At 38.2% G+C, this 27,395-nt stretch overlaps 1 protein-coding gene across 1 annotated transcript in view; it reads right to left on the reverse strand.

The window, feature by feature from the left end:
- The window catches only part of LOC6565331 (integrin alpha-PS2), a 35,593-nt gene that overhangs the window by 2,375 nt on the left and 5,823 nt on the right, over positions 1–27,395 (reverse strand). The window contains exons 2-6 of the mRNA XM_043216069.1: positions 20,673–20,797; positions 17,690–17,787; positions 10,976–11,102; positions 1,319–1,713; positions 28–911 (exon numbers count right to left, since the gene is read on the reverse strand). Coding sequence (XP_043072004.1) covers positions 28–911; positions 1,319–1,713; positions 10,976–11,102; positions 17,690–17,787; positions 20,673–20,797 — 1,629 coding nt within the window. The remainder of the gene's footprint in view (positions 1–27; positions 912–1,318; positions 1,714–10,975; positions 11,103–17,689; positions 17,788–20,672; positions 20,798–27,395) is intronic.

Consider the following 27,395-nt stretch of genomic DNA (forward strand, 5'->3'; position numbering starts at 1 on the left):
TTGTTTCGATAGATAAGTTTGGCTTACGTGACGGTCAGCGCCAGATCTGGTTCACAGATGTTGTCCGGTCCGCAGTTCTTTTGAATGTTGATCGAGTCCCGTAGAATGATCTCGCGATTCTGATCGATGACCGGTTCGAGGGCCTCGCGACGTCGTCGCACCAACGGTTCGAGGGGACGACTGCTGCGCAGATTGTAGCGTGCCTCGACCTCGAGTGGTGTCAACTTATCCTTGACACTATCCATAAGATAGACGGTCTCATTCAAGCAATACCGCTGGCCATAGGTCAAGCGTATGGTCTGGTTGCGTATATTCTTGCCCTCGTCGCGAATGAAGAACATGCGCGGATTGCGAATCTTTTTCGCGTCCAGCAGCCACGACACCTCAAAGTCCAATTGATTGGGCAGATAGCGACCGGTGTAGCTCCAGCAGGTGCTCAGCGGCATGCACGGCACCTGCTTGCGATCCCGCTTCAGCTCACAGCTGCGATCGTCCAGGCTGATCAGTTTCGTTGTGCTTGAAAACACCGTCTCCGCATTGACAGCGGCCACGGGACGTGATTTGAAGATGTATACCTGATCGGAGGCATAGGCACCAACGGCCAAATCCGGATACGTATTGCCATCCATATCAACGCCACCGGACAGTGCAAAGCCAAAGGTGCGCGGATACGGTGCCGACTCCACCAACTGCTCGGCCTTAATGATCTGCGATGGCTTCGTTAGCGGACCCTGTGCGGATCCATGATAAATGTAGACAATGCCACGACCCTCGGGTCCATCGTAGGGTGCACCGACAGCGAAATCGCCATACCCATCGCCATTCACATCGCCCAACGTGGTCAGCGCCAAGCCAAAGCGACCCTTCGTATGGAAACCGTCGCGTATATGCTCCACCATCCAGTGGTCCGACTGTAAATATCATAATCCAAATATCAGCAAAAAGTAAGTAAGGCTTCAAAACAAGCATAAAGCAATCCATGTTGATATTATTGGCTAGACTCACTCAACTAAGCACAACATTTGATGTGTTCAATTATTGCAATTGTAAGAAAATCGCCTTAGAAATTCAAAAATGTTTTTCAGAATTAATTTAAGGATCAACATTTCACATTTTCAGATAAGTGAATTGAAATATTGCGTTGTGATTTTCATTGATATGTTTCTAACAGAAACTGTGAAGAAAACCCTGGTCTAAAATATTAAATTCGATTTCAATATCTTTATACTTTACTTCAGTTACTAGATTTGTTTAATGCAAGTTTCAGAGAAAGTGAGGAAACCGTATTGTGTTCTTTATGTAGGTTTTAATAGCTTACCACGGATGGGCCGCCCTGGATCAGTACATAGACACGTCCCACATCGTATTTGCCCTCAACATTGCCGGGCTCGGTATACATTGGTGCACCGATGATCAGATCGTCGAGGCCATCACCATCGACATCACTGGAGGCGAGAGCATAGCCAAAGTATTCACCGATCTGGCGACCCGTTATGTTAAATATGTTGGCCATATTCCAGCGATTGACAACGATCTTGCCAAGTAGATTGGCGCCACGTGGCATTCCGATGGCGACATCCTCGGTGCGATCGGCATCAAAGTCACCGGTGGTCATTGAGTAACCCAAATACGAATCATCACTGGCCGATGAACTTTCGGCCGTGGAGAACACTTGATTCTCCGGCTTGGTCACATCCTGCGAAATCGCCTGACCTGTGAATATCGGAGTTTAAATGTGTGAGTGCGGTTCGGTTCTGTTAAGAAGATCGCTTTGCAGATCATTGATTGGTGAAATGTGAGGTTTGTTTAGCTACGATTAAAGAGCGGCATGCCTGATGACAAGTATTAAAAAAAAAAAACAACAACGCAACAACTACAAAAATGAAAAACAAAAAAAAGCAAAACAAAAACAATAACAATAACAGATGAAGAAGAAGACAAAAAGCAAACAAACTCAACAGCAACAATAGTACAAGACAAAATTAATATTCTCAAGATCTACAGGTGACTACGAGATTACTTCTAGATAACTCCAAGAAGCCATGAATTGTACTACTATCTCTAAAATGGTAGATAGATAGATAAATAGATAGATAGATTAGATTAGGCTTAATCCCTGGTGAGGCATGCTTGGGACGGATGCTTTGGCTGACATGTCCTCAGCCCATAGGAATTACGGTTAGTAACAGCCATTACTTTATGTACTTCAAATACTTGAACTAAAGCTTAGTATAATATTTATGTACGTATGTGTATGTGTGTGTGTGTGTGTGTATGTGTATGTTTGTATGGGAACGGTTTAGGCAAGAGATCCTTACTGCTGAAAGTCATATATCCTGGCGTTATTTTGCACTACGCTCATACTTAAACTTCTCTCAATTCAAGCACAATCCGCATAGATATACAATGTATAAAATATTCACTTAAAGAAATTTTAAAATATTATTTAATTCAATTACAAAACAAAAGAAGCATTTGTTGCGTAAAATATTCCAGTTTGAGTTTGATTGACGTAACTTAACTTTTTATTTGTGATTGCTAATCTTTTAAGTATCCCAAAACGGGTTTGATTACTAAATAAAATGTTCTGGTGCTCACAAAATTTGAGACCTAAATTTGATTGTTGGCTTTTAGTCGCTTTCACAATCTTATTTCTGCATTTCGTGTTTGTTTGACCCCAGTTGTCAAAATGGCTTGTTGCAATAAAAAAAAAAAAAAACTAAAATTAAAAAAAACTTGCACACTTAAGCTAGCCGAAGATGCTTTACAGCCACAAGTTGTTAATTGTTGGCTGTGTGAGAACAAAATGCTTGCTAAATGTGAAAGGTGCAGTTTTTGTGTCCAGACCAGCCTCGGACACCACTCGTAAGCATCTACTTTAGCATCTACTCTGCCGCCAGCGATTCTATTTCTTCTGTGTAGAGTACCATATTTTAGAATAGCTATTTGATTCACGCATTTATCGTAATCATCTTTCTTTTCCCACTTTCCTATATTATCAGCGGAAATTGCTTTTTCCATAATACTAAATTTGCCCATTTACCGATCAAACCTTTGAATAAATCGTTCTTGTTTTTTCTTTTAATTTCTTTTTTCTTTTACTCTCATTTATAATTTTGTCTTTTCTTATTTATAAGTTTCGGATGTATTTCCCATCTAAAAATTACTGTGATTCATTTTCTGTGATTTTCCCAAGCTCTCATTTATTGTATTTTAATATTTCAATAATGCTTTAAACATTTAATTTAATTTTAATTTTATGCTTTTTAAAATTAAATTTTTTTTTTCTTTCAATATTGTTGCTGATTTTTTGTAGTCCACATTAAAAAAAGAAATAAAAATATATTCAATGACAAATAAATTACATTTTTTAATCAAGGACTCTTAAATTAAGAATATCTAACTTCAGGAAATAAAATACTTTACCATTTTAATATGAGAACAATTGTACTTTGCTTATTTAGATAAATTCTCACAGTTTCGGGATGATAAAGAAAAATAAAAAATAAAAAAATTCTATAAATGAGAATTTCATTATCTGATCAAGGAATTTAAGCCTGCCAACAAAAGAAGTGAGTGCATCAACTTCGTTGCTTTCAAAGTCAAATAGCCCCGTAAAATGTCAAACTTTAAAAATATATACCAGTGCCATAATTTTTATGTAATAGATAAAATTGCAGAGTCGCCAATTAAATTTTAGTTCAACAACTTGCCAATTTGCCAACCGGTCAACATACAATGAATCAAATAATAATATTTCATTAAAAGCGAACTGGCAGCACAAAATAATTGAATGCGCTTAAAACATTTTCGAATTTCATGCAAGTAACTGTTGCCTTAACCGTTCTCATTGATAAGTAGATCAAATATATATGTAGATATGTGATTACTTTGTCATATATGATTGGTATGATTCTTGCTACCTATAAAGTGAATGCACTATGCACTATGCACTAAGTACTTTGGTATGGAGCATTGCTTAGTGTTGACACGAACCAATGCTGCAGTTATGTGCTTCTGAGGCGTGACGAGGCATTTCGGGAACGATTTGTGGAACGTTTGTGCGGTTTTCGTTGCCCTCGTTGCACTCGTTGTTAGCGAAGCGTTTGATGATGGCAGAGAGATACAGAGAGAGAGAGAGAGAGAAGGGGGTGGTTTACGGTGGGTGTGGACAAATTTAGCGAACGCTGTCAAATCGTGGACAGGGGCAAAAGTTATGGTTAACAGGTAACTTTCTGACCCGACTTGACAGTCTCAGCGCCTTGTTGATGGTTTCGAGTTCGTATTCTTAATATTATCACACACACACCATTATATAAAATGTGGAGTTTTGAGGGTAAGGTTTTTTTCGGTGAAGAAGCTATTTTTAGTTTTCGCCTTTTTTCAGATTATTCAGATACTTTGTACAGTTTTTATTGTATCATTTTTTTTTTTTAGGCTCTTGGCTGTAGGGTTAAGTTTGATCAATGTTGTAGATAAGGTTGGCTGAGCTTTGCGGTGTGAGAAGCGTATTTGCGTATTATTATTATTACCTCCAGTGCCGAAGGGCTGATAATAAGGCGGCTTATATGGAAACTCGGCATCGGGCGGTATTGAGTAGGTTTGTCCTTTTTTTTTATGTATTCAGTATTTCGGATAATAATAGCAGAAGTTTTGGTATCGAGTTTTTAGGTTTGATGTGTATTTTATGTTCGGTTTCGGTTTTGGTTTTGGTTTTGGTTTTGGTTGTGGTTTTGGTTGCGGTTTTAGGTTTTGGTTTTGGTTGGGTTGAACAACAGACACAGGTCATGGCGTTCGGTACAGAATGCACAGAGGCCATTTTTTTAATTTTTTTTTTTTTGGTTTGTTTGTTTTTACGGTTCAAAATTCAAGAATAAAAAGAGAATACATAATACATATTAATCAAAATGAGACAAATAAAGAGTTCGACTAAAAATTCAAGTGGGAAATTATGACGCGTTTACGGTACAGGTACAGATACAGGTACAGGTACAGGTACAGTTATAGTAGTAGTTATCGTTAAAGTTAAATATTACAATTATAGTTACGATTACAAGTACATTACAATAATCAATAATCAATAATCAATAGTTCAACTGACTACACGATAAACTTAACATGGGGTTAGTTATCTGCAGCAGTTGCTGTCGAGTTGTAGATGGTAAATAGTTAGCCAAATGAGTTTGTTTTGATTTTCGAGCAGCGACAACACTAAACGACAACAATTCCAATTGTGTAATAATTTTGGATGGTAGCAACAAGAACAACTCGACAACACTAGAAAAAAATCATGACTTAAATAACTATTTAATTAGCGCATTTCAGGAGTGTATACATAAATGTTGACATAACAGATTGACACATACAGTAAATATCTTAAGCATCTAGAGTTTATAAAAAAATACTATGTTAGTGCTGGAAAACTAACGAATGTTTCGATTGTGGTATTAACAACATTAATTTCTCAAAATGATTATCTTTCAATACTTTGATGCATTTATATCGATTGTTTTCCAGTTTGTTATAATAACTTTAAGTTTTCGACTCTACCATTTCAATACGATCTATGAAAATTACTACGCTTCGATCTTGAGATCAAGAATTCTAGAATACAAAACTTTCATACGAATTTCAAGCTTAATTATAATACTATTCTGTGGGTTAAGATTATGCTATTTTATATCTGTGTAGTTTAATTTAATCTGTGGATTATTTGTGTTTATTTTTATTTATTTTTATTTTTTTTTTTTGAGGTTAGGGACGTACTAAATTCTAAGGATGCTCAAAATTAAACACAACTAAAACTGAAAATTAACACAAAAAGAGATTTCGTATGCAAAATTTCAAATATATAGGGTAAACCGCAAAGTGATGGGAAGTGGGCGGGAACAAAGAACTATATGCAAAATCAAAGGCAACATTTTGCAACTATTTCAAAGTAGGAAAAATATATAAGATCATAAGAAATGGATTTATGTATATGAAACCAATAACTACATTATGTGTGTGTGTTTTGGGGTAGGGTTGGGCTCACTTTGGCTAGGAATTAAATACTTAAAGGTCTATCTATAACTAAATACATTGGATAAGAGTAGCTGTTGTATTTATAGGTAGTACGAGTACAACAAATTTCAAAATACATACAGTATAAATAGAACTTGACTTTATATGTAAATATTATATTGATTTACTTGTTTCATACTAAATTTAAATGGTAAATGGTTAAAAACGTGCAGTTTACCTTGCCAATACCAGCTGCCAGGCGCGCCGATGAATAAACGCGATCCATTCTGCAAATGCGAAATGTGAATTTACTTAGGAAATTGCTTATGCAAATATTATGCCACGATCACAAGCAACAAGGTGCCAACTAAACGTGCTCACGCCAAATTTAAGCCAAGCCAAAAACTCATATTCAAAATACCAATACCAAGCCCAAAACTTAAATCCAAGCACCTATACAAGCCCAAAGAAAAAAACACCTATCACCACGGCCCCGGCATATAATAACTCAATGCGACAAAAAAAAAACAAAAAAAAATACTGGCAACAGGTAAAAATATTTGTACCCCGTAAAATTCTCTGTCGATATTCAAATACTTTAAGTTGATTCCTATACAAAATTTGTATTTAGTTATCTATGATTATGAAATTTAGTTATTGCAAAATGATCAATGCAATTTTCCAAATTATAGAAGCACAAATTAAACTCAAAACTAACATGCATACAACCTTTCTAAAATGTATAAAAATAATAAGAAATCAAATTCAAATAGAGATTAAATATTTTCAGCTTTCTAAACATTTGGGCATATTTTATGTTTTTTTTTCTTACTAAGATTGGGCACTTTAAATCTGATCTATGATCTGACTAGGTTACTCTGCCAGTTATTTGACTTGTATAAAATGCAATGGCTTTTCCTAGCTTATGGCAAACAGATGACAATAGCTAATGTACTCTGTTAAATGATACTTACACTGTTGACAGCCGCACTGAAGCCAGCCTGACACGAGCCCTGTCGATGATATCCCCAATGATCTGCAAAGAGTGGGGAAAGCAACAAAATAAAGAGTTACAGTTTGAGTTCATTTTTTTTTCATTTTGAAGGCAAATGCTTACTATGCCTGTATGGATTGAAATTGTATCAGAAAAATGTAGTTGTGGGGGGGGGGGGGGCAGGGAGCGGCAGGGAGGGGCAATAAATTGCAAATAATTACCAGAGCAATGCAATAAATTGCGCCAGTGATTTGTCAGGCGATGGGGCAAACATTCAAACGGACAACAACCAACAACATAAAAGGATTAGAGCGCGCTCGCGCCTTAGGGGCAAAAAAAAAAAAAAAGAAAAAAAAGCTGAGAGTTTAGAGCTGGGGCAACTGCCAACTGCCAGACGATGGACGTTGAAATGAAAATACAATAAACTACAGCGGCAGATCACCAAACAAAAGCCTGCAGACGACAGGCCCAAGCCAAAGGCCACAGCAGCAGCAGCAGCAACAAGAACAACAACAACAACACAAACAACAACAACAGCAACAACAAGTAAAGAGAAAAAAGGCAAAAGCAAACTACAACCTGGTGACCACAAGCTCCACATCCTTTGGTTGGCTGTCTTTTTGTTTGTGCTTTTGTCCGACCAACTGTCCGCGAATGTTTGCTACCAAATAAAAATCACGCAATGCTCGCGGCAACAACAACAGCAGCAGCAGCGACAGCAGCGGCAGCAATAGCTGCAACAACAGCAACTTGTTTTTTATTCCTGCTTCTTTCCTCTTTTTTTTTTGCAGCTGAGCACAAAATCAACAGCCAGATCGTGCGTTTGATCAAATTAAACGATAACAATTTGTCTCCGAAGTGTTTCAATTTGAACGTTCAGCGAGAACAACAACAACAACGACAGCAACAACAGAAAAAGGAACAACAACAGCAACATCAGCATGTTGCTGCCGTGTTTGTTGCTGTTGTCCACGGCACAGCAACCTTCTCTCATAAGTCAACTTTTAAGGCACACCGTTGACACAAACCAACTCACACATACACACACATAGACACACACACACACACACACACACACACACACACGCATAGAGAGACAGCAACATGGGCCTGTGTGCATTGTGCGTTGTGCAGTTGTAGTAATTCCCATAATAAAATCGCCCCCGTCTTGAATTACAATTAGTCTGCGCGCAAGGGCACCAGAAGTCGTATCGGAATCGCACTCAAAACTCAAACTCCAACTTCAACTTCAACTCCAACTCGGACTTGGACTTGGACACCGGCTCAGCTCGGACATGGGTTTGGTTTTCGAATCACACTTGGACACCAAATCAGCTCTCAACAATTGTGGCTCTCTTGGTCCGCTTGCTGTGTTGCTGCCGCCTGTTTGTTTGAATGTCTGCCCCTTTTTTTTTTTTTTTTGCCTCCTCCTCAATTATTCAGCTTTTTTCTCCTGTATTTATTTATTTTTTTTTTGTTGTTTTTTTGTTGTATTTTTTTCTTTATTCGTCTTAACTATTAGTTTGGTATTTTGTGCGTTAAGTTGGTATTTATTGCTTTCAGTGATGTCGGAATGTGCTAGCCCAACTGTCATGTGATGAGTAGCTGTTGCCGCTGCTGCTAATCATTGCACAACAACAAGAACAACAACAACAAAAACAGCACCAACTGTAGAAATGACAACATTAATAACGCAACAGCAACAGCAACAACAACAGCAACAACAACAGCAACAACAACAACAAACACATCAATGGGAATCAGTCAGCGCCGGGCAATGCGCTTAGAATTATTAAATTGGCCTTGGTTCGATCAGAGGCAACAGCAATTGAGCAATCGTTTCGATACGCACAGAAATAGCTTCTCATCGCTTCCACATCGACCACATTTCGAATATCGTATTTTTTTCCATTACACTCTGTAACATGGCATATTGCCTCGTTCTTCAATTGGCAAATATTTCTTTAATCCAAATGTTGATTGTGGTCCCGGAGAGGGAACCAGCTAACATAATCATTTCTAACACGTATTTTCTCTTTCGTCTATCATATTAGAGCCAAAAACATAGATCTAATCTTAATAGCATCTTTAAATAAAACTAAATAGGCTCTAATCAAGCTCTTTCCGGTTGAATTGTTTATGTGTAGTTAATGTTTAATGAATAATATGAACTCAAACACTATAGACGAATATATATTTCTCTGTGGGAGCAATTACTGAAATAGCATCAACTTAATTATTAAATTAGTTAAAGCAATGTCAATTGAACTAACTTAATTTCGATCAAATTAAAATGTTCCAGCTCTTAAAAATGGCAATTGAACTAACTTAATTTCGATCAAATTAAAATGTTTCATCTCTTAAAAATCCCTAGATCACTTAAAACATGTCATGTAGTTAAAAAAAAAAAAATAGACACTCGTGATGGGTAAAAAACAGATATTATTATTAAAATACAATCAAAACTACCGATTTCAATAGTAAAAATTATGCCTTCTATATTGAAAGAGATAAATCAAAATAATAAATAGCTTTTGTAATTGATTTTAATAAGCCTTCATGTGTATAAGAAACACATATTTTTCATAGATATCCAAAAGTTGATCAGTTGGTTCTTAATTAACTGAATCATAGATTAAAGCTACACATGTATAAATGTGTGTATATATGTACAGCCTCTATATACATATCGTCTACGCGATGAAAGTCTATATATATATATATAGATATATATATATATATATATATGCTCTGCATCTGCTGTCAATGCTAAAAATAATCTCGTGGTCGTGCCATATGTGTCTACATGTCCAGCTATATGTGGGGGCATACATATGCTATATATACATATCTATACATATATATATGTATTTATATATATACGTTTACCTCTGCATATATAGACGCTACATATGACTAAGCAAACAAATTGGCAGCCAGTTCCGAATTTACCAAAAATATCATACGTAATGCAGTTCAGCATGCTTTCCTATATGAGCATCACATATAAAATATTTTGTTGGCACTTTCACGGCATTAAAATACACTAATAGACATGTTTTAGTTTAGGGTATACACATATTTGTTTCAAGTCACAGTCTGTTATGAGCCATAAATCTTTTCTCATGTGCCCGTGCAGCCTACTCGAATATGCTAGGAATAATAAAAAAAGAACATGGCGATGATTTGAAGACTCTGTCAATAGCATATTACATACATAAACAATCTCTTCAGATACAATTGGGCTTTACTGAATTGGGCTTAGGGAATTAAAGCTGTCAGTGACATTAACAACAATAAGATCAATTGTTGATTTCCATTCTGCTCTATAAGACATTTTTTGTTTTCCTAGGAAAATCGCAGCAGACTGATCAGTCTGACATTAAGATCTATATATATATATATATATATATATGGAAAATGTGTTCACACTTCATGAAGAAAGAATCAAAATCGTATAGAGAAATAAATTGACATTTGATAAACTTTTAGTGTTTTATTGCATTGGATCAAAGAAAAGTTTTTATGGCAACAATTTTGAATGTAATATTTTTTATCTCTCTCTTGAAAGCGATTCTGGATAAGTATTCAAATGAATCATGTACGTTAGCTTGTTTGTTGTAAATTTGATTCATTTTAGTTAAAATCAATTGAAATTATTGTGATATATTGGAACACTTGCTGAATATCAGAAGAGATGAACACGAAATGCGCTCCTTAATGGTTATCTGACACCCATGCTTTGACCTGGCCCTGGCTTAATACCTATATATGTATGTGGTAATCACTTTCCTTGTTGTTTCTTGTTGCTTGTGTGATTTTGCGTTTAAAGGGATTCCCTGGTCAAATTACTGCAAATCACATGAAGTGCTGCTGATTTTCGACCGTGGAGAAAGACTGTTGGGGGAGGAGCAGGGGCAGGGGCAGGGGAAGGTGAAGGGAAACCAGTACTGGTCTAATTCTGGGCGACCCACTTACTTGTGCGACACGGCGATATCTCATAGAACTGCTTGAAGTTGTGCGAGGTGAAGCAGGTGCCGACCGGATCATAGCGCAGCGACAACGATGGCGTCATCGAGTGGTATACGTAGCGCGGTGCGCAGGCCTGTAAAACACATAGAAAGAGAGAGAGAGAGAGAGAGAAAGAGAGAAGATGAGAATTATTTAACTTTTGGAGACGACACAACAGCAAATGCCTCATTGTGAAGTTGTAACAATGCGAAACAATGGCAGCATCCAACAGATCATGAAATGCAGAACACCAAAAATGGCCAAGGCGAATTACGAGATGAGGCATGAGCGGTACGGAACGAAACGGAACGGTTCAGTGCGGTGCGGTACACGTAGAAAAAATATAAAAAAAAAACGAATGATATACCAAATTGATGAGTAAGTAACCGAGAATCAAATCCACAATGTTCTCAAGAAATCTCAGCAACTTTTCTTGCTTTCGCATCATTTACGCACATCTGGTAAGCAAAAGTTTTTTGTAGTTCAAATATTTATTGAATAAATTATTTGTCTGATTTTTGTAGCATATAAAATACGTTTTTTTTTGTGGAATTGGTGCACAAAGCTAGAAATGAAGAATTGAACTCTTGAATGCGTCTTAAAGAATTCAATACGACAAATTTTAGACTACTGCAATGGTAAAAATACTTTATTAATCGGAATTGTGCATTTTGAGTACTGTTAATACTTTTGTTCTCTCTGTGGACGGATGGTGCATGGATGGTATGGCATGGCTCGACCCTGGAGCTGCGTCTCCATCTTCATTGGCTTGTCTGTCTGTTTGGATAAATGTACAAACGTACATATAGTTTTATAATGTATAAATGGCTGGCAGTTGGACATAAAACACGCACGCTGCCGGCGCTGCTCAACAGACGGCAATACTTGGGCCTATGGCCCATGCCAAATATGGCTGGCATGCAGTTGGCCCGGCCCGGCCCGGCCCGGCCCGGCTCAGATCGGACTGGCATTGTTTGATGCTTGCTCTGTGGCACATATGCCTGCAATTACTTTTACAAATTTATACATATTGTGCCTTTTATGGCATTGCCAGTGGCAGGACCGCAAAGCCAGCAGCTCTATTGACTTGCTCCTGCTGCACGCTACCCCCTTCCCAGTCCCCCCTTCACTGCACGCCACGCCACACCACTCAACTCGACTCGAGTCGACTCGACTCTATGCCAGTTTCATGCCGCGCACACACCTCTGACTCTGACATCAACTCCGAAATGACGCGCAATCGCCAAAAATGCATGCTGATCACATCATTGCAGCTCCAAGTCTGGTGCTCTGCTGAAGACACGCCCAACTCATTCAAATACCCATTGAATCACAATATCTATTCGCTCACATTATGCAAGCGGCGACTCCAAAATCACAGCACACCCGTCTCTAGACCAGGGACACACACACACACACACATCCCATATCCCACATCCCACAATCTTATGAAATGTTTATGTCTGCAATACGAAAAGCATTTGTGCATTTGCACAATATTTTCATTATTTACACAATTATGTATTCAACCCTTCAGCTTTTTTATCTTGAATTTTGCTGCACCCGTTGAACTCAGCCAAGCAATCATCTGCCAAGAACCAAAACAAAAACATTGTCGAAAACCAGAGTAAACATTTTGTGTTTGCTTAACACTTATGAAGCACATTCATACAAATTCAAATAGATTATCTCTTAAAGCACATATTCCATAAGTCATTTTGCCATCACACTCAATTAACATTTTTTACAAACTCTGACTTGAGTAATTTGAGGAAATTTGGGTTAAGAGAATGTCTCTCGACGATATCGAATGCCAAGATTTCCCCACTGTTGTTACTGAAGCAGTATTATTGCTTAGGAATCATATATATGTTTTTAAGTTCAGGTGAGTTCCGTTTCGTTGCAGCCCTGTCACAAAATATCTGCATAGTCGCATTCATATCGCTCTTTGGAGCGCCTCAGGTGCACTCAGAGCGTCCATAAAATCAAAATAAAGACAATCAAAAAGTTTGCCGTAGGCCCAGGTCCAGGTCCAGGTCCAGGTCCAGGTCCAGGTCCAGGCCATTGAACAATTCAATTGAATTCATAATGTGCAACAGCAGCAGCAGCAGCAGCAGCAGCAGTTTCATCGTCCAGGCAATGCAGCTTCGGCCCCCAATTGACCAGGGCCCACCGCGCGCGACCAATAAGTTAATAGCATTTTCCTATTAAAAACTTTATTATCAGAGTCGCATTCAGTGCAACATCCATGAGAGAATTGACTCCAGTTTGCCAGCGACTTGTGGTTTTCGCGGTAAGATATTTAGATATGCAAATTGCCTGCAGTCAAAATGATGATCGGCAGCTGGGCCCCAAAGAGACAAGCGAGTTTGCCGAACTTGCCTAAGAGCTGACTTGTTGCCACGTTTTATTTTTCGCTAAAGCTCTGCTACAATTATAGTTTCTAAACTAAATTGAAATAAGCTCGCCCAAATTAACAATCTTTGAGCGGCCAGAGACAATTTGTGATTTTTAAGATAAAATTTTATGCCAATTAGATTTTGATGTTCACAAAATAATTCAACTAGTCAGCAAAATATTTTAATTCAAATAAATTAAAATTATTGCATAAATTCAAACGTATTTATGTATATTCATACACAATCTTGTGATCTGTAGGTACATACATACAAATCAATATAGAGGTCTCAGGGATCTTAAGTTCAACTTGAAGCATGACTAAAAATGCTTAGTCTGGCTACATTTGAAGCACTCCTTAACGGTGCTTTCATGCATACTATTATTTTTAAATAGTTTTCATATTATGTATTATTATTATTTATTTTCTTCATTTTTGTTTTTTTGTTTTTGGTTTTTTTGTTTTGCATCTTTGTCTGTGGGTATGTTTGTGCCCATGTTGGGCACAGAGCGCATACCGAAATGCCAGCGATAAATTTTTGAGACATTAAACTGCACTTTCGTAGACGCGCACAGAGAACGGAGCCGCCGCCGTTGCACGTTGTTGGGTGCCACACACAACAACAAACAGCAAAAGTCAAAAGTCAACACGTTTGACATGGTCGACATGCAGACGTTATCATTGCGAATGCAAAATTTTCGCAAGGATCGCCACAGATCGGAGAGCCCCGATCCGTGGCCTGTGCGCTGCCTGGCTGCCACGGCTGCCCGGCTGCCTGGCTGCCTGGCTGCCTGCCAGTCTGCCCGGCCATATTTGAGTTCAATAGCGCTGGCAATTTCACAGATCGTGTCGATGATCATGTCGCAATGGCAACAACAAACAAAAATGAAACGAGACCGCACGACATGCGGCACATGCCCCAAAGCCCCAAAGCCACAGAGCCACAGAGCCCCAGGGCAAAACTGCCACAATCCACTCACAGAACGTACAGCTTACCATGTACAACGTATAACGTACCACTCCCAACAACACCATCCAATCGCCAATTGTCGATCGGGTTCACCTTGCAACGCATTTAGCTCAGATGACTCCCATTCATCAGTTCACACAACAACAACAACACACACAAAAACAAACTGTTCATTTTCATGGCCAACCTCCAAACTGGGCGATATACCAAATGGAATTGCCATCAATAAAACATATGAGGCTTGTCCAATTAATCGGATATTTCGTAGAAATGAATTTTTCAAATTTTATGTGCATCGAACAAATGCTCAGAAAACAAAACAATAATTTTGCTCAAAACTTTTTACGAGCTTAATGGGGAACTATTTATATCTGCAAGTCTCTCAAATAACTTATTCAGTCTTATAGCAGACTTAAGGTTTCACGGAGAGAGGATAGTTCTTATTATTGGTATTATTTAGTTGTAATTTTCTTTTGCATTTATTTCTTAATTTCAACTTTGATTTTATTTTTAATTTTTGTGATTTTCATTTATCGATTTTAATAGTTGATAGTAAAAACACAATACAATTAAAAAATAATTTATTATACTTCTTAAGCAAGCATCTATCTATATAAATATATATTTGCAGATCAAAAAATCATACTGCTGACTAATAATAAATAGCAATAACCTTTCATTAAGTTGAGGTTGATTTAAAAAAATGATATTGGCCAAAAATTCTTTGAAATATCTTTCGAATTCTCGAACGACTTCGACGAAATTCGATTTTAGTATGCAGCGAGCAGGTAATCGAATTTAGCAATCAGCTCACTTCAATATGCCCCCAAATGTTGCACAATGCTTTGTTGTTGTGAGTGATTTTGATGATGATGTAGTTCAGGTCCCGTTGCCCACTTGGTGCAAACATAAATCGATGGCCTGTTAATGGCCATTTGAAGGCCAGGTCGGCACTGGGTGCGCGCGTGGCGGAAGTGACCTGGACATGGACATGGACATGGACATGGATGGCTAACAAAAAGTTAACTGCAACAACAACAACAACAACAACAATCACAAAAACAAGACCAGACCAGACCAAAGCAACCAGTAACTGTAACAATGGGCTCCGTGGCGGGGCCATCAATGTTAACGGCTCTTGGTATGCTTGCCAAATCAAATGGGCCAAATCAAAGTTAATTGAGAACTAAAGTGAAAATCAAATGTTGCCTCGGTCGCTTCTCCCTCGTTCTCTCTCGCTGTCTCTCTCTTTCATTCTCTTGGCCAGTTAGGTGGGTGGCTTAGCCGTGGCCATATCTTTAAGTTTGTTGGCTTGGCCAGCAACGCCAACGCAATTAACCAAAGTTGCGACTGTGGCGCACCTTAAACAGCGCACAGTGTATAATACTTGCTAACTGCCACTCTGCGTGTGTGTGTGTGTGTGTGTGTGTGTGTGTGTGTGTGTGTGTGTGTGTGTGTGTGTGTGCGCGAGTGTGGTTTACTTGACGCAATCCAAGAAACGACCACGTTCAAAGCGACCACAAAGATGACAACAACAACAGAAACACGCTTTTAAATCAAATTCAAAACGCATTCAGAATATTGCTTTAACTGTCTTGTTGCTCCAATTGTTGTCGCTAAGACCTTACATCAAATCATAACAAATATGATAGCTCTTTTTGAAGTGTGCTCGACTACAAGATACTCCATATCCGAAACTAAACTAAACCATCTGCTCTGCAGACATTCTTGTGGCTATAATAAGCCAACAAGTTAATCGATATTTGCCATTTTCGTATTATTAGCATAAATCATTATTATTTTCAAGAAATTTTGGAGCAATTGTTAAAGAATTTGATGATGACTTTCACTTTCACTTCACAAATACAAATTCTTTGGCATTGTTATTAAAGTTAAAAGAAAAAAGCAACAAAATTGTTGTAAAATAATTTTAAAAAATACCCGATTTTGATGTGTGCAGGGTATAAGAGTATCTAAAGCTACAGCAATAATAAACATAAACAAAAACATAGATGGATGGATATAGTATGCACACACACACACACACACACAGACACACATGTGTGTGCATTAGTATAACGGCATTGCACACCCACCGCAGTTGACATAAAAAAAAAAAACGAAACTGGCTTACGGCATTGTCATAAAAAATGTCATTTCGGATTTTTCTTTCAAGCTAATAGTTTTCAATTTCAGATTGAGTTTGAGTTTGAGCTTGAGCTTGACGCCCACCTGCTCTGATGGCATCTCTTGGCCCAGTCCGGTCTGGGCTGGTCTGTGCCGGCTGGGCTGCGCTTGCACTTTCAATGAGCCCCTGGGATGTGCTGTTGCCCATTTGACAAGCAATCGCGTTCTGCGATGATGACATCAATGCACACTAAAATCAGACAATCACCGGACTGAACGGTGTCAGAGACCCAGAGGTGTGCTGGTGGGTCAGTCAGTCAGTCAGTCTGTCTGTCAGTCAGTTGGTTGGTTGGCTGACTGGGCGGTCGTCGTTGAAAATAAAAGTCTCGGTTTTGTTGCCACATTAATCTTTGGTTTTACAACATTGCCAAGCGATAAATAATGCAATTTGGATGTGGGTTGATTATCCAATTTATATTATTCAAATGGTTCCCAGTTAAGAACTAGGTCTACATAATCATTCACTAAGAAACTACGAATTAAGCTCGGCCCTTTAAAATGTATTTAGAGGAAACTGTCAGTGTCAGTGAAGTACAGATCTATTTCATTTTATTGACAACTTTCCCAGTTTTCTTGTCCACTTGATGGGGATTATATGAAGTTAATTTACAAGTTTTCAATAAAATTGTGGAACTTTTCAAATTACATTAGTATTGTTTGGACAGATGGGAAAACCCTATTGCGTCACAAGCAAATCAAGTGTATAAAAGTTACTATCATTACAACTGTAAAGGACTTCAGGGCATTGTCCTACTTGCTCTAGAACGATGAATACTTAGCAACTCATCAGTCCGCCAGTTGCTGATGAAGCCTTGAAGCTACAGAATTTAGTTAATGAAACCTTACCGACGAAGATTAAAATGTGAGAAGTGGATTTTTAATAAGCGGCAAACATAAATAAATTGTAAGCGACTAGAAAGTTGAACGACTTTCAATGAAGAATCCTTCCAGCTCGGCACGAGTATATAGATATATACATATAAGGAGTCCACCTTGGCATAATTTGATCAATGGCAGACATTTTAAAAGTGTTTGGTCATTTTTGTTGTTGGCATTTTCAATATAATATTTTGCGAAAATACGAGTGCTGCACACAATATTTTTTTTTTTTTGGAGAGATACTCACCACAACCAAGTCGCTGTCCCGTCCGGTGGCCACAGTGGCACCAAGCCACTGAAATGACTTGCGTTCGATGATTTGGCCATATGTATTGCGATTGTTACCTAGAAATGGATGGAGAGCAAATTAGATATAGTTCGGACCCAATCAGTAGATAGTTTTCAGCTTGCAAAATCATCAGAAGAAAAAAACAAAAATCGGGTGCTTTTAATTCATAAGCGTCGCACATTTAACAGAAAGAGGGAGAGACAAAAAAAAAAAAAAAAAAATAACCGACGACGGAAATGAAAAATTTGCTGAAATTGATACAGATGTATTTTAAAGTGGAAGCGAAGACCAAGAAAATGAAAACAAGAAAAGCAAAAAGGCAAAAAAGAAAAAATTAAAAAATGAAAAAAATAAAAGCAAACTAATTAAGTTGCGCTAAACAAGACACTTGGCAAATAACGGCATAATGGCCACTTCCGTTGATGTTTGGCAATGATTTATTACGGTATAAACATTCTGAGGGCCTGCGAGGGTCTCTGAGGGATGTGCGGCCTTTAGCGAAATAATACACGTGAAAATTGCTTACAGGGTGCTGTACTGATGATTGAAGTACCAACACACATACACAGACACATACACATAATTTGATTGAAGTGCGGTTGAATGAGGGACACACAAATTGCTACAAATAATTGCAAAATGATGACAAGGACATTAAATGTCGCTTGAAGTGTGTATTTAATGGAAGCAGGAATATAGTATATAGTATATATATATAGGTATGATTATGATTGAACCATTACTAATTGAATATACAAATGAAATATGAAAATAAAAGGGACACTCAACAAACATTTTCGGGGTGCGATGCGACAATATATATTCAAATGAGATACGAGTATAAATATAAAATATATAAATAAAATAAATATGATATAGAAATATCAAATATATATATATATTGCTGTCACAAGAGTAAATTCAAAACATTTTGAAAACACAAATTTGTATTTAAGAAATCAATAAAAACAATTATAACAATTAAATGTTATTGTACAATAGTCGAAAACTAAATCATCTCGAACACAAATTAAAATCTAATCTCTTCTGCAGGCCTGTGACACATCGAGACAAATCGACAAAAAAATTGACTAAAAATTTGACAAAAATATTATAAAGATTAAATCATTTTGCTTGGTGACTTCAGCAATTACGCTTGCGGCAATGAGTAGTTGATTATTTACAATTAAGATGAGTAATCATTTTTGCCATGAATCAGATGCATTTTGTTTAAATATATCATTGACTAATTTCTAGTTATGCCAGTGTGTGTGCGTGTGTGTGTGCATGATCTCTAATGGATGAGCGAACCAACCTGCGAGCTGAATGAAGCACCTGTTGACTCCTTTTGGTTATATATATTTTTTGTTGTTTTTTGTAGCAAGCATACGATATAAGAGTTGAGACGAGCATTTAAACATTTTGTTGATAAAGGCTTGGCGCTATGCATAAGAGTAGCATTACTAAACTAACCCAGGCACTTAGCCGATCAATTTATGGATCTCACTCGGGACTTGCCCATCAACACCCCAGTGACCAGTTTCAGTTGCCTCTTGCCCCGGTTCCCAGTTCGCAATCCTTTGCTTTCCGGGCCTGAGCACGCGTCAGCAATTTGATTTTTGAGGTGTTGCCAGCCAGTTGCAGGCAGCAGCCGCAAAATCAAATTGCATATTTATGGCTGGGCATCTCAGATGCCCAGCACATTGTCGACAGGTAACGCCTGCCGTATGCCACCAACATTTAACGGGCAAAAAAACTTAAGCTTACAGTCAAGCTTAAATAAAGCGAACCACTTCTTTGATTGAACAGTCTAACTTCAATTTGACTAACGTATCTACAACAAATCTTACTGTTGTTATAGTTATTTAAAATATATATAGTTTTAAGGTTGGATTCAGGAACTCAAATTTCTGAAATTTTTATTTCTTTCGAAGTTATCTTCAAGCATTGATCAATTAATTTATACTTTGTACATTAATTTCTAAGACTTCCTCTTGATGTTGCATAACTTTTTATTTAATTCTTTCGATTTCTCCCACATAGGTTAGCATTGTAGCAATTATTTTTCATATTGCTTAATAGCAAGTATGACCCAACGAAAAAAAAAATGCAATCGATTGTCTTGAAGTTCGTTGAGGAGAAGTTCGTCTGTTTTATAGGAAGGCACGCCAAGATGGACTCAACACCACATCACACCAACACTCGGCAGCACACCACTTGAGTGAGACTCCATTGCATTCACATTGCCATCATCAGCATTAACATTAACATTAACATGCACATTCACATCGACATCGACATCGACATCGTCATCGTCGACGGGGCGAATAATTTTTATTTGCGCATCCGTTGGCTGCATATCGGGGAGACGAGGGGAGACAAGCCTCACTGTGGCTACAGTTTAGTTTAGTTGGTAGGATGATGGATATGCTGGGCGGGTTGGTTGGTTGGGGAGGACCTTGAAAATGGGCGACTGTTTATTTTAGAGGCCGCCTGTTTATCATTTCCGTTTGCGCTTAAGGAAGTTCATGCCCGGTGAAATGACAAGAAACAACAACAACAACAAAAAAGAAGGAAAACCTCTAAAAATAATAAACGGCAGCCGTGCGTAATTTTATGCAATTTCTGCTGCTTCTGCCGCATTTGCTGCTTTGCATTTTCGCAATTCTCGCATTTTGCATACTAAAAACCGCTGCGCATGCGTGTGAGCCATAAATAACTAATTGCATTTGGCGCTTTTGTCACTGGCGCCAACACAAAGCCACTGAGACTAATGCTGAGACTGAGACTGAGACTGAGACTGTGTTCGACACTGGGAGACTGGGCGACTGGGCGACTGGGAGACTGTAACGTGAAGATTGCGCTTTGGGCCCTTCAATGGCGCCAAACCCATTTCCCAAGCCGAGAGTTCAATTGGGTTGACTTATTATTATTCGCTTACCTTTGGAATCGAATGCCACCAACTGGCAGTCATCATCATTCATCGTACACTTGAAGACGGCGCCAGCCTCCTTAATGCGCTCCTGATAGGTGGATGTATCGAATTTGGGCGCACCCACAATCAATCTGCAATTGAGAATAATATTATGGATTAAAGATTTTCAAAATCGAATGTAAAATCAACTGCATTGCATCTAAGTCTTGAACATTTCATATTTCAAATCAGTTTTCTCTCAAGTCTTAAGTGTATACATTTATAATGAAAGTTTCTGGCTCGTTTTGCAGACATTTCCACATATTCCACAATACTCTGTGGTTTCTCTAGAATGTGGCAAGCTCTGTGATTAGGTAGAAAAGATCAAAGCAACTGACCTATATCAACACTTGAATACCCCATTCCGAGTTCCATTTGCCAGACTTTATTCACTTTGCATTCACTTTGATTGAGAGCAACATCATTCATTGAGAGTTTAAGCCCGCCGTTTTCATGTTGCACGCATCTGTGCTGATTTTACTTTAGTCAAACGTCAAATTGTTGCATGTGGGCAGCGGTAGTGTGGGGCGGCAGTGGCAATGGCAGTGGCAGTGCTAGTGGCAAAGGCATGGGCATGGGCAGGGGCAGGGGCAGGGATGGTGGCAGCAGTAGCTGAAGAAGTAGCAGGGCCGTTTTTAATCAACTTTCAAGTGTTTGATTTGCCGTTTGCGGCCGCCAGTTGTTCATTGCTTATATTTATTTTCCGTTTTATTATTTTCAATTTTAATGAAGGCCCATTTACTGCACCCCAGCAGCCGAGTGCCACAGACCCTTCAATGGATTTTTGCCGCGCTTCCGCAATGAATGCTAATGACAGCTGTCAATGTGCGTGCCATGATGTACTACTATTACTGTATATACTACAATAACCCAGGGCAAAGGGAGAACAGAGAACAGAGAACAGAGCACCAAGAACGAAGAACGAAGAACTCCTTACCGTCGAGGGTGCACACAATGCATCTGATGGTATTGGGCAACCACCTTTAGTGGCACCAAAACTGCGGAAGCCCTCGACCAAAAACCAGTCTTTCAATTTCACTTAAATGCTTTGAACATCTAAATTTAATACTTGAGCGAAATTCAACTTGTGGCATTTTCAGCATCGTTTTAATTCAATATTTTGTATATTTGAAATCTGATGGAAGTCTATTTCAACTTCGATATGGAATAGCTTTCATAGTTTTCTGAATATCGCTCTCAATTGTCCAAGTCTAGGTCAATTACTGTGTTCGTTTATGATTCGCACACAATTTGAAAATAGTTTCAAAACCAGTCCCAGTCCAGCGGTTCAAGGTTCAACTGGAATGTGTCTGTTAGCTAGTGTAAGCATTTAAAATTTTGATCTTATCACGCAACCCAAATGAAATACACCAGCTTTACGAGAATTATTCGTTTTTCTGGTTGTCTATACAATATATGGCTGTAAAGTGCTGACATCATAGTCGATCGATTCCGTCATCATTCTCGTTGTATGCATATAAAATGTATAATTAATAACAATTAACATAACAAGGCGCAAAGAGAGCAAACAGGTTCTCCCTCTCTCCCTCTCTCTCTATCTCTATCTCTCAGCAGACTCCCACCGCGCACACGTCACGTTCCACTCTCCGTCTCAAGTTGAATTCTTCCATCTGCATTTCGTTCCACAAAATGAATGAATAAGTTCCAAAAATGCCCATACAATTTCGCCAATAAATTAAAGAAATTAAATGCATAATTTCGAAAGAGAATGCGAATGGATGCGAAAGAAAATAAGAAAAATATGACTCAGCTGCTGATAAAGTCTCCAAAAAATTAGCCAAACTTTCCAATATTTAATCATTCGAAGAAAAAAAGCTGGCACTTATCAACATTACATTTTTCAGTTCTCAAAAAATAAACAATGACTAAAGTTCTATACTAAAATATATATATATATATATACTTTATCTAATATACACAAAAAACGAATACCCATAAAATGTAGAAAAATCGTCCTGAAAATGAGTACGTTTTGCTAATTTTTAGATATACTTTGTATATACAGAAAAAAAATCTTAAAAAGCATTTTTTTTATTATTATAATATAATATATATAGTAATAAATTTCTAATAAATCCGATATATAAGAAAAAAATTTATAAAATTTGCAACCATTTTTTTTATTGCATTAATCTACATTAATCAATCATACATAAAAATATAAACTCAAAGTCGACTTAAAATATAATCAAATTTGGCAATTTATTATGAAAACATGAATAATTTAAATCCAAATGGAATCCAAATATTTTTAATAATTTATTATTAATTACATAGGTATATGGAAATCGCTTTAAAATAGGCAACTTTCGCAAATAGCAAATTGCAAAGGCACAAAAGAACGTGGCTGGCGCAATTTTCAAATTAAGCAGCACGCGTCAGAGTTGTGTGTGCAATGAACCGAAACCATAAACACACAAACCACACACACACACACACAGAGAGACACACACAGACACACACACACACATTCACACACACACAGAGAGACACACACATGCGCCTTATAGAGCAGAGTGCAGAACAGCAATCAAAATCAATGCGCTTCAATTAAAAAAAGGGGCATTATAAAAAAAAGAAAAAACATTCGAATGAATAGCATCATGAATAAAGAATGAAAATTGAATAAAGCGAAAAGAGAACAGTGGGAAAGGCGCCAAAAAACAAAACGTGAAAACACGCGTGTCTGGAAATTTATTTCAATTGTCTATATCTTATTTGTTGTTGTTGTTTTCTTTGTTTTTTTTCGTTTTTTTTGTTTTTTGGGACTTGGGCAATGTCTCAATTACAAATGGCCAATAGCCAGAAATGGGCCGCAAGGCCGTGCATGGAAATCGAAGCGTGAAAAGCCGCACAATGCATTCCAAATCGAACAATTTTCCGCACACATGGCCAACGACATACATATATATATATGTATATACATATAGACTCATACGTGCATATGTATACAAAAATATCGAGGGAACATTTTAAAACGAAGCCATAAGGAAAAACAATTTAACTGGAACTGCAAAGGAGATGAGGAAAGAAAAGAAAATCGAATGGCATAAAATATACAGTGTCTCGCAGCTTATTTCGGCAGTGTCTAGCAAAAATTTTAAAGTGCTATAAAGTTTAAACAAAGAAACAAACGCAAAATGTTTAAATGTCAATTTGTTTTATGTTATATCACGTTTGAAAAGGAAACTTCAGTTTTCATTAAAATATTAATTAATTAACTAAAATTAGTCAAAAACTGAAAACTTATCCAAAATACAGGTCAAAGCTTATTTCAACAGTCTAGAGAAAAGTAACATATTTGGCGTATAAAAACTTAAATAAGGATGTTAATACTTAGTATGATATCCTTTAGCCTTAATAACTCCCCTTAACCTATTGTTCATGGAAGATACCAGCTTCCGGGTCGTTTCTGGACTAATTTTGCTCCACTCCTCCAGCAGAGCATTCTTGAGATCCTGTTTGCTGGATATGTTTCGATTCCGGATGTTATTTTCCAGCAGAGCCCACAAATTTTCAATGACATTTAAGTCTGGAGACTGGGCCTGTGGAATTATCGTGTGGGGGCAGTTCCAGATATGCCAGGACTGTACTAATTCGGACTTATGCTTGGCTTTTGTCCTGGTCGTTGTCGTGGTAGAACCGGAAAGTACGTCGGATTCCTAGCTTCTTGGCACTTTGGAGTAAATTTTCCTTGAATATATTGAAATACACACTCTTGTCCATTGTTGTTTCAAAAAACACCAAATTTCCCACGCCGGCTTCCGAGATACATGCCCATACCATGACACTTCCTCCGTCGTGCTTGACTGTTGCCTTTCGGATTTTGGGATTCAGCTCAGTATCGGACTGTCGCCACACATAAGTCCGTCCGTCTGAGCCAAAAATGTTGAATTTGGGCTCATCTTCAAATATGAATTTGTTCCAGAACTCCAAATCCTTGTCCAAGTGGGTTTTGACGAATTCCATCCTAGTCCCTTTATTTTTGGCGCTTATAAAGGGCTTATTCCGTGGTACTTGGGCATTAAAGTCATGGTTGCGCAGAACCCGGCGCACAGTTTCCACACTGCACTTTTTCCCCATTTCATCCTGCACCTGTTGAGTCAGTTTTGGAGCCGATAGCTTGGGATTTTCCCTTATTTTCCTGATGATCCTCCGCTCCTCCTGTTCGGTGAAAATCTTGTTTGGTGCATTTCTGCCCTTGTCCTCTATCCGATTTTCGTCGACGAAGAGTCGAATGATGTTGAATACAGTTGTGGTGCTTAGATTTACCATTTTAGCTATTTGGCGATGTGAATATCCAATCTTTAAGTGTTCCAGGATGAGATTCCGTTGTTCAATGGTAGTCCGTTTGCCCATAGTCCTTGTTGACTGATTGCACCCGAGATGCAGGATATAACTAAACTGACTATGAAGGATTGGTCTATTTATACCGAAAATAATCAACATTACGTAAAAAATCCGGGTTTTATGGCACCCAGGTGTCCATAATGTCACTGTTGAAAATAAGCTGTGACCATAAATTAAGGTACTTTTTTACATAACCCGGCCCAGCCGGCGGGAAAACCCCAGTTTATGGGGGTCATATAGTCATTATGGTGGTTAATATATGTACCTGCCATAGGTCTTTGGAATTTTTGAAAAATATTGTATTATTAGTTTATGGCAGGCAATTAAAATTTTTGCTAGACACTGCCGAAATAAGCTGCGAGACACTGTATGTATAAGAACCTTTGGTCTGGCTTGAAGCCGGATCGCGCTTTGAATTCTAAATCGCCATCGATCGATCGTCGCGTGCAGCAGTTGCAATAAAAATCATGTTAAAAATAAACTTACTTTTTTTCCAACAATTTGTTGTACTCGCATGTGCATACACTAAAACCAAAGCAATAATTAAATAAAATCCAAATTCGAATGCAACTCGCCTCATATTTATTAGAAACAGAAAGCCTTATTTTTTTTCTTAAAAAAAAGCCTATTTTTTTTCATTTTTATTACTAAATTTTAGAGCAAATGCATTTGCAAATTGCCAATTATTTGAAGGGATAGTATTTGTGAATTATTTGCAAGATGAATTTTTCGTAAAATTCGAAACACAGAAATGATTTCTGTGTCATCGAGGATACTTTGAATTTTGTTGAGTGTACCGTCGTGTGTACTGACTCTGAGTCGACTTCGACAGCCGCAAGAGGGGCAACAACACATGCACAACATCCGTTCTGCAGGATAGCACGGGCCGCAACAGTGAGTACCACTAATGCGTGTGGGTGCTGTGCGTGTGAAGCTGCGCATGCTTCCTGCCCGACTGTCAGACTCTTTGCCTGCCCCTGTGCCCAGTGTCAGGCAAACGTGAATGAAAACCACGTGCACAGTGATTGCCAACTGTCTGCAGTACCAAACGCCGAGATCTCACATGGCATTTACGCAAATTAACTAATCCCACTCAAATCGCCAACGGTTTTAGTCATTTCCTCAACAGTCAAACTGACAAGAATTGTTTTTGCAGAAAACATTTTGATTCATCATAAATGACTCACCTATATCTGGTATCTTCAATACATTTATGCATATGGTATAAATAAATTACTGTTTGTGTCACAAATGAATCACACAAATTCAACTGGCGAGCAACAAAAAACATAATTAATTCAAAAACCAATGCAAGATTTTAGTGTTTATCTTGAAAAAAAAAAAAAACAAAAAAAAAACGTCGAAATTATTCAAAAATTAGTTTGATAAGTACATGCTTTAGATAGACTTCTACACAAATTAAATTATTCACTAACCAACATACAAAAGATATACAAAATAGGCAGAATCTCATGGAGCATGCTTATCTGAAGCAAATTCAATGAGCAACGGACACTTTTGGCAGGCACTGTTTAATGAAACAACGAAAAGCAAATCCAAAGCGAGGCACGAGGAGTACACAAACAAAAATGGGAATGGGCTACATTTAATTTACCAAAATCGCTAAGTCATTTTGAAGTCAGTCGAAAGAGTAACTGCGAGGGTCTGCGCCTAGGGTTTTTCTCCTCTCTACTTCTCTTCTCCTCTTCTTCTTTTCCCTTTTTTTTGTTTCTGTTCATTTCTGTTGAGGGGCCAACGCGAGGGCGTTTCGGCGCTAAACATGTGCGCGCCTCATTGCGCTGCTCTCTCAGGCTACAGACAGACACAGTGACAGCGACAGCGACAGAGAGAGACGAAATTTCGACTGGGAAAAAAAGTAACTGTTCACACGTGACGTTGCTGCAATGAGCTGCGCGCCGGCGCCCAATGTGCGACCCTTGTCGCGCCCCGCTTCTGTTGTTGTTGTTTGTGTGCGGGCAGGCGCTCATTGAGCCATTTTATGTGTGTGTGCATGTGTCTGTGTGTGTGCATGTGTGTGTGTGTGTGTGTGTGTTTTTCCAACACCTTTTTTACACATTGACACTTCCATACAAATGAGTTTCCACAAGGCCCAGTAGCTGGTCTAAAGTGCTATCCATCTAGCTATCTATAGGTCCTGGCAGCCCACATCATTTCGATCCGTTCCGTTCCGTTACGATCCGATGCGATGCGATCTTTATCTTTATCATCGCCACTCGACTCTGCAATCAAGCGGCAATCAATTAAATGGCAGAGCGCAGGAACAGATCGCCCAAGCGAGAGCTAACAACTGCCAACCAG

Source organism: Drosophila grimshawi, unplaced genomic scaffold, assembly GCF_018153295.1.
Source record: "Drosophila grimshawi isolate 15287-2541.00 unplaced genomic scaffold, ASM1815329v1 contig_848, whole genome shotgun sequence".
NCBI lineage: Eukaryota > Metazoa > Arthropoda > Insecta > Diptera > Drosophilidae > Drosophila > Drosophila grimshawi.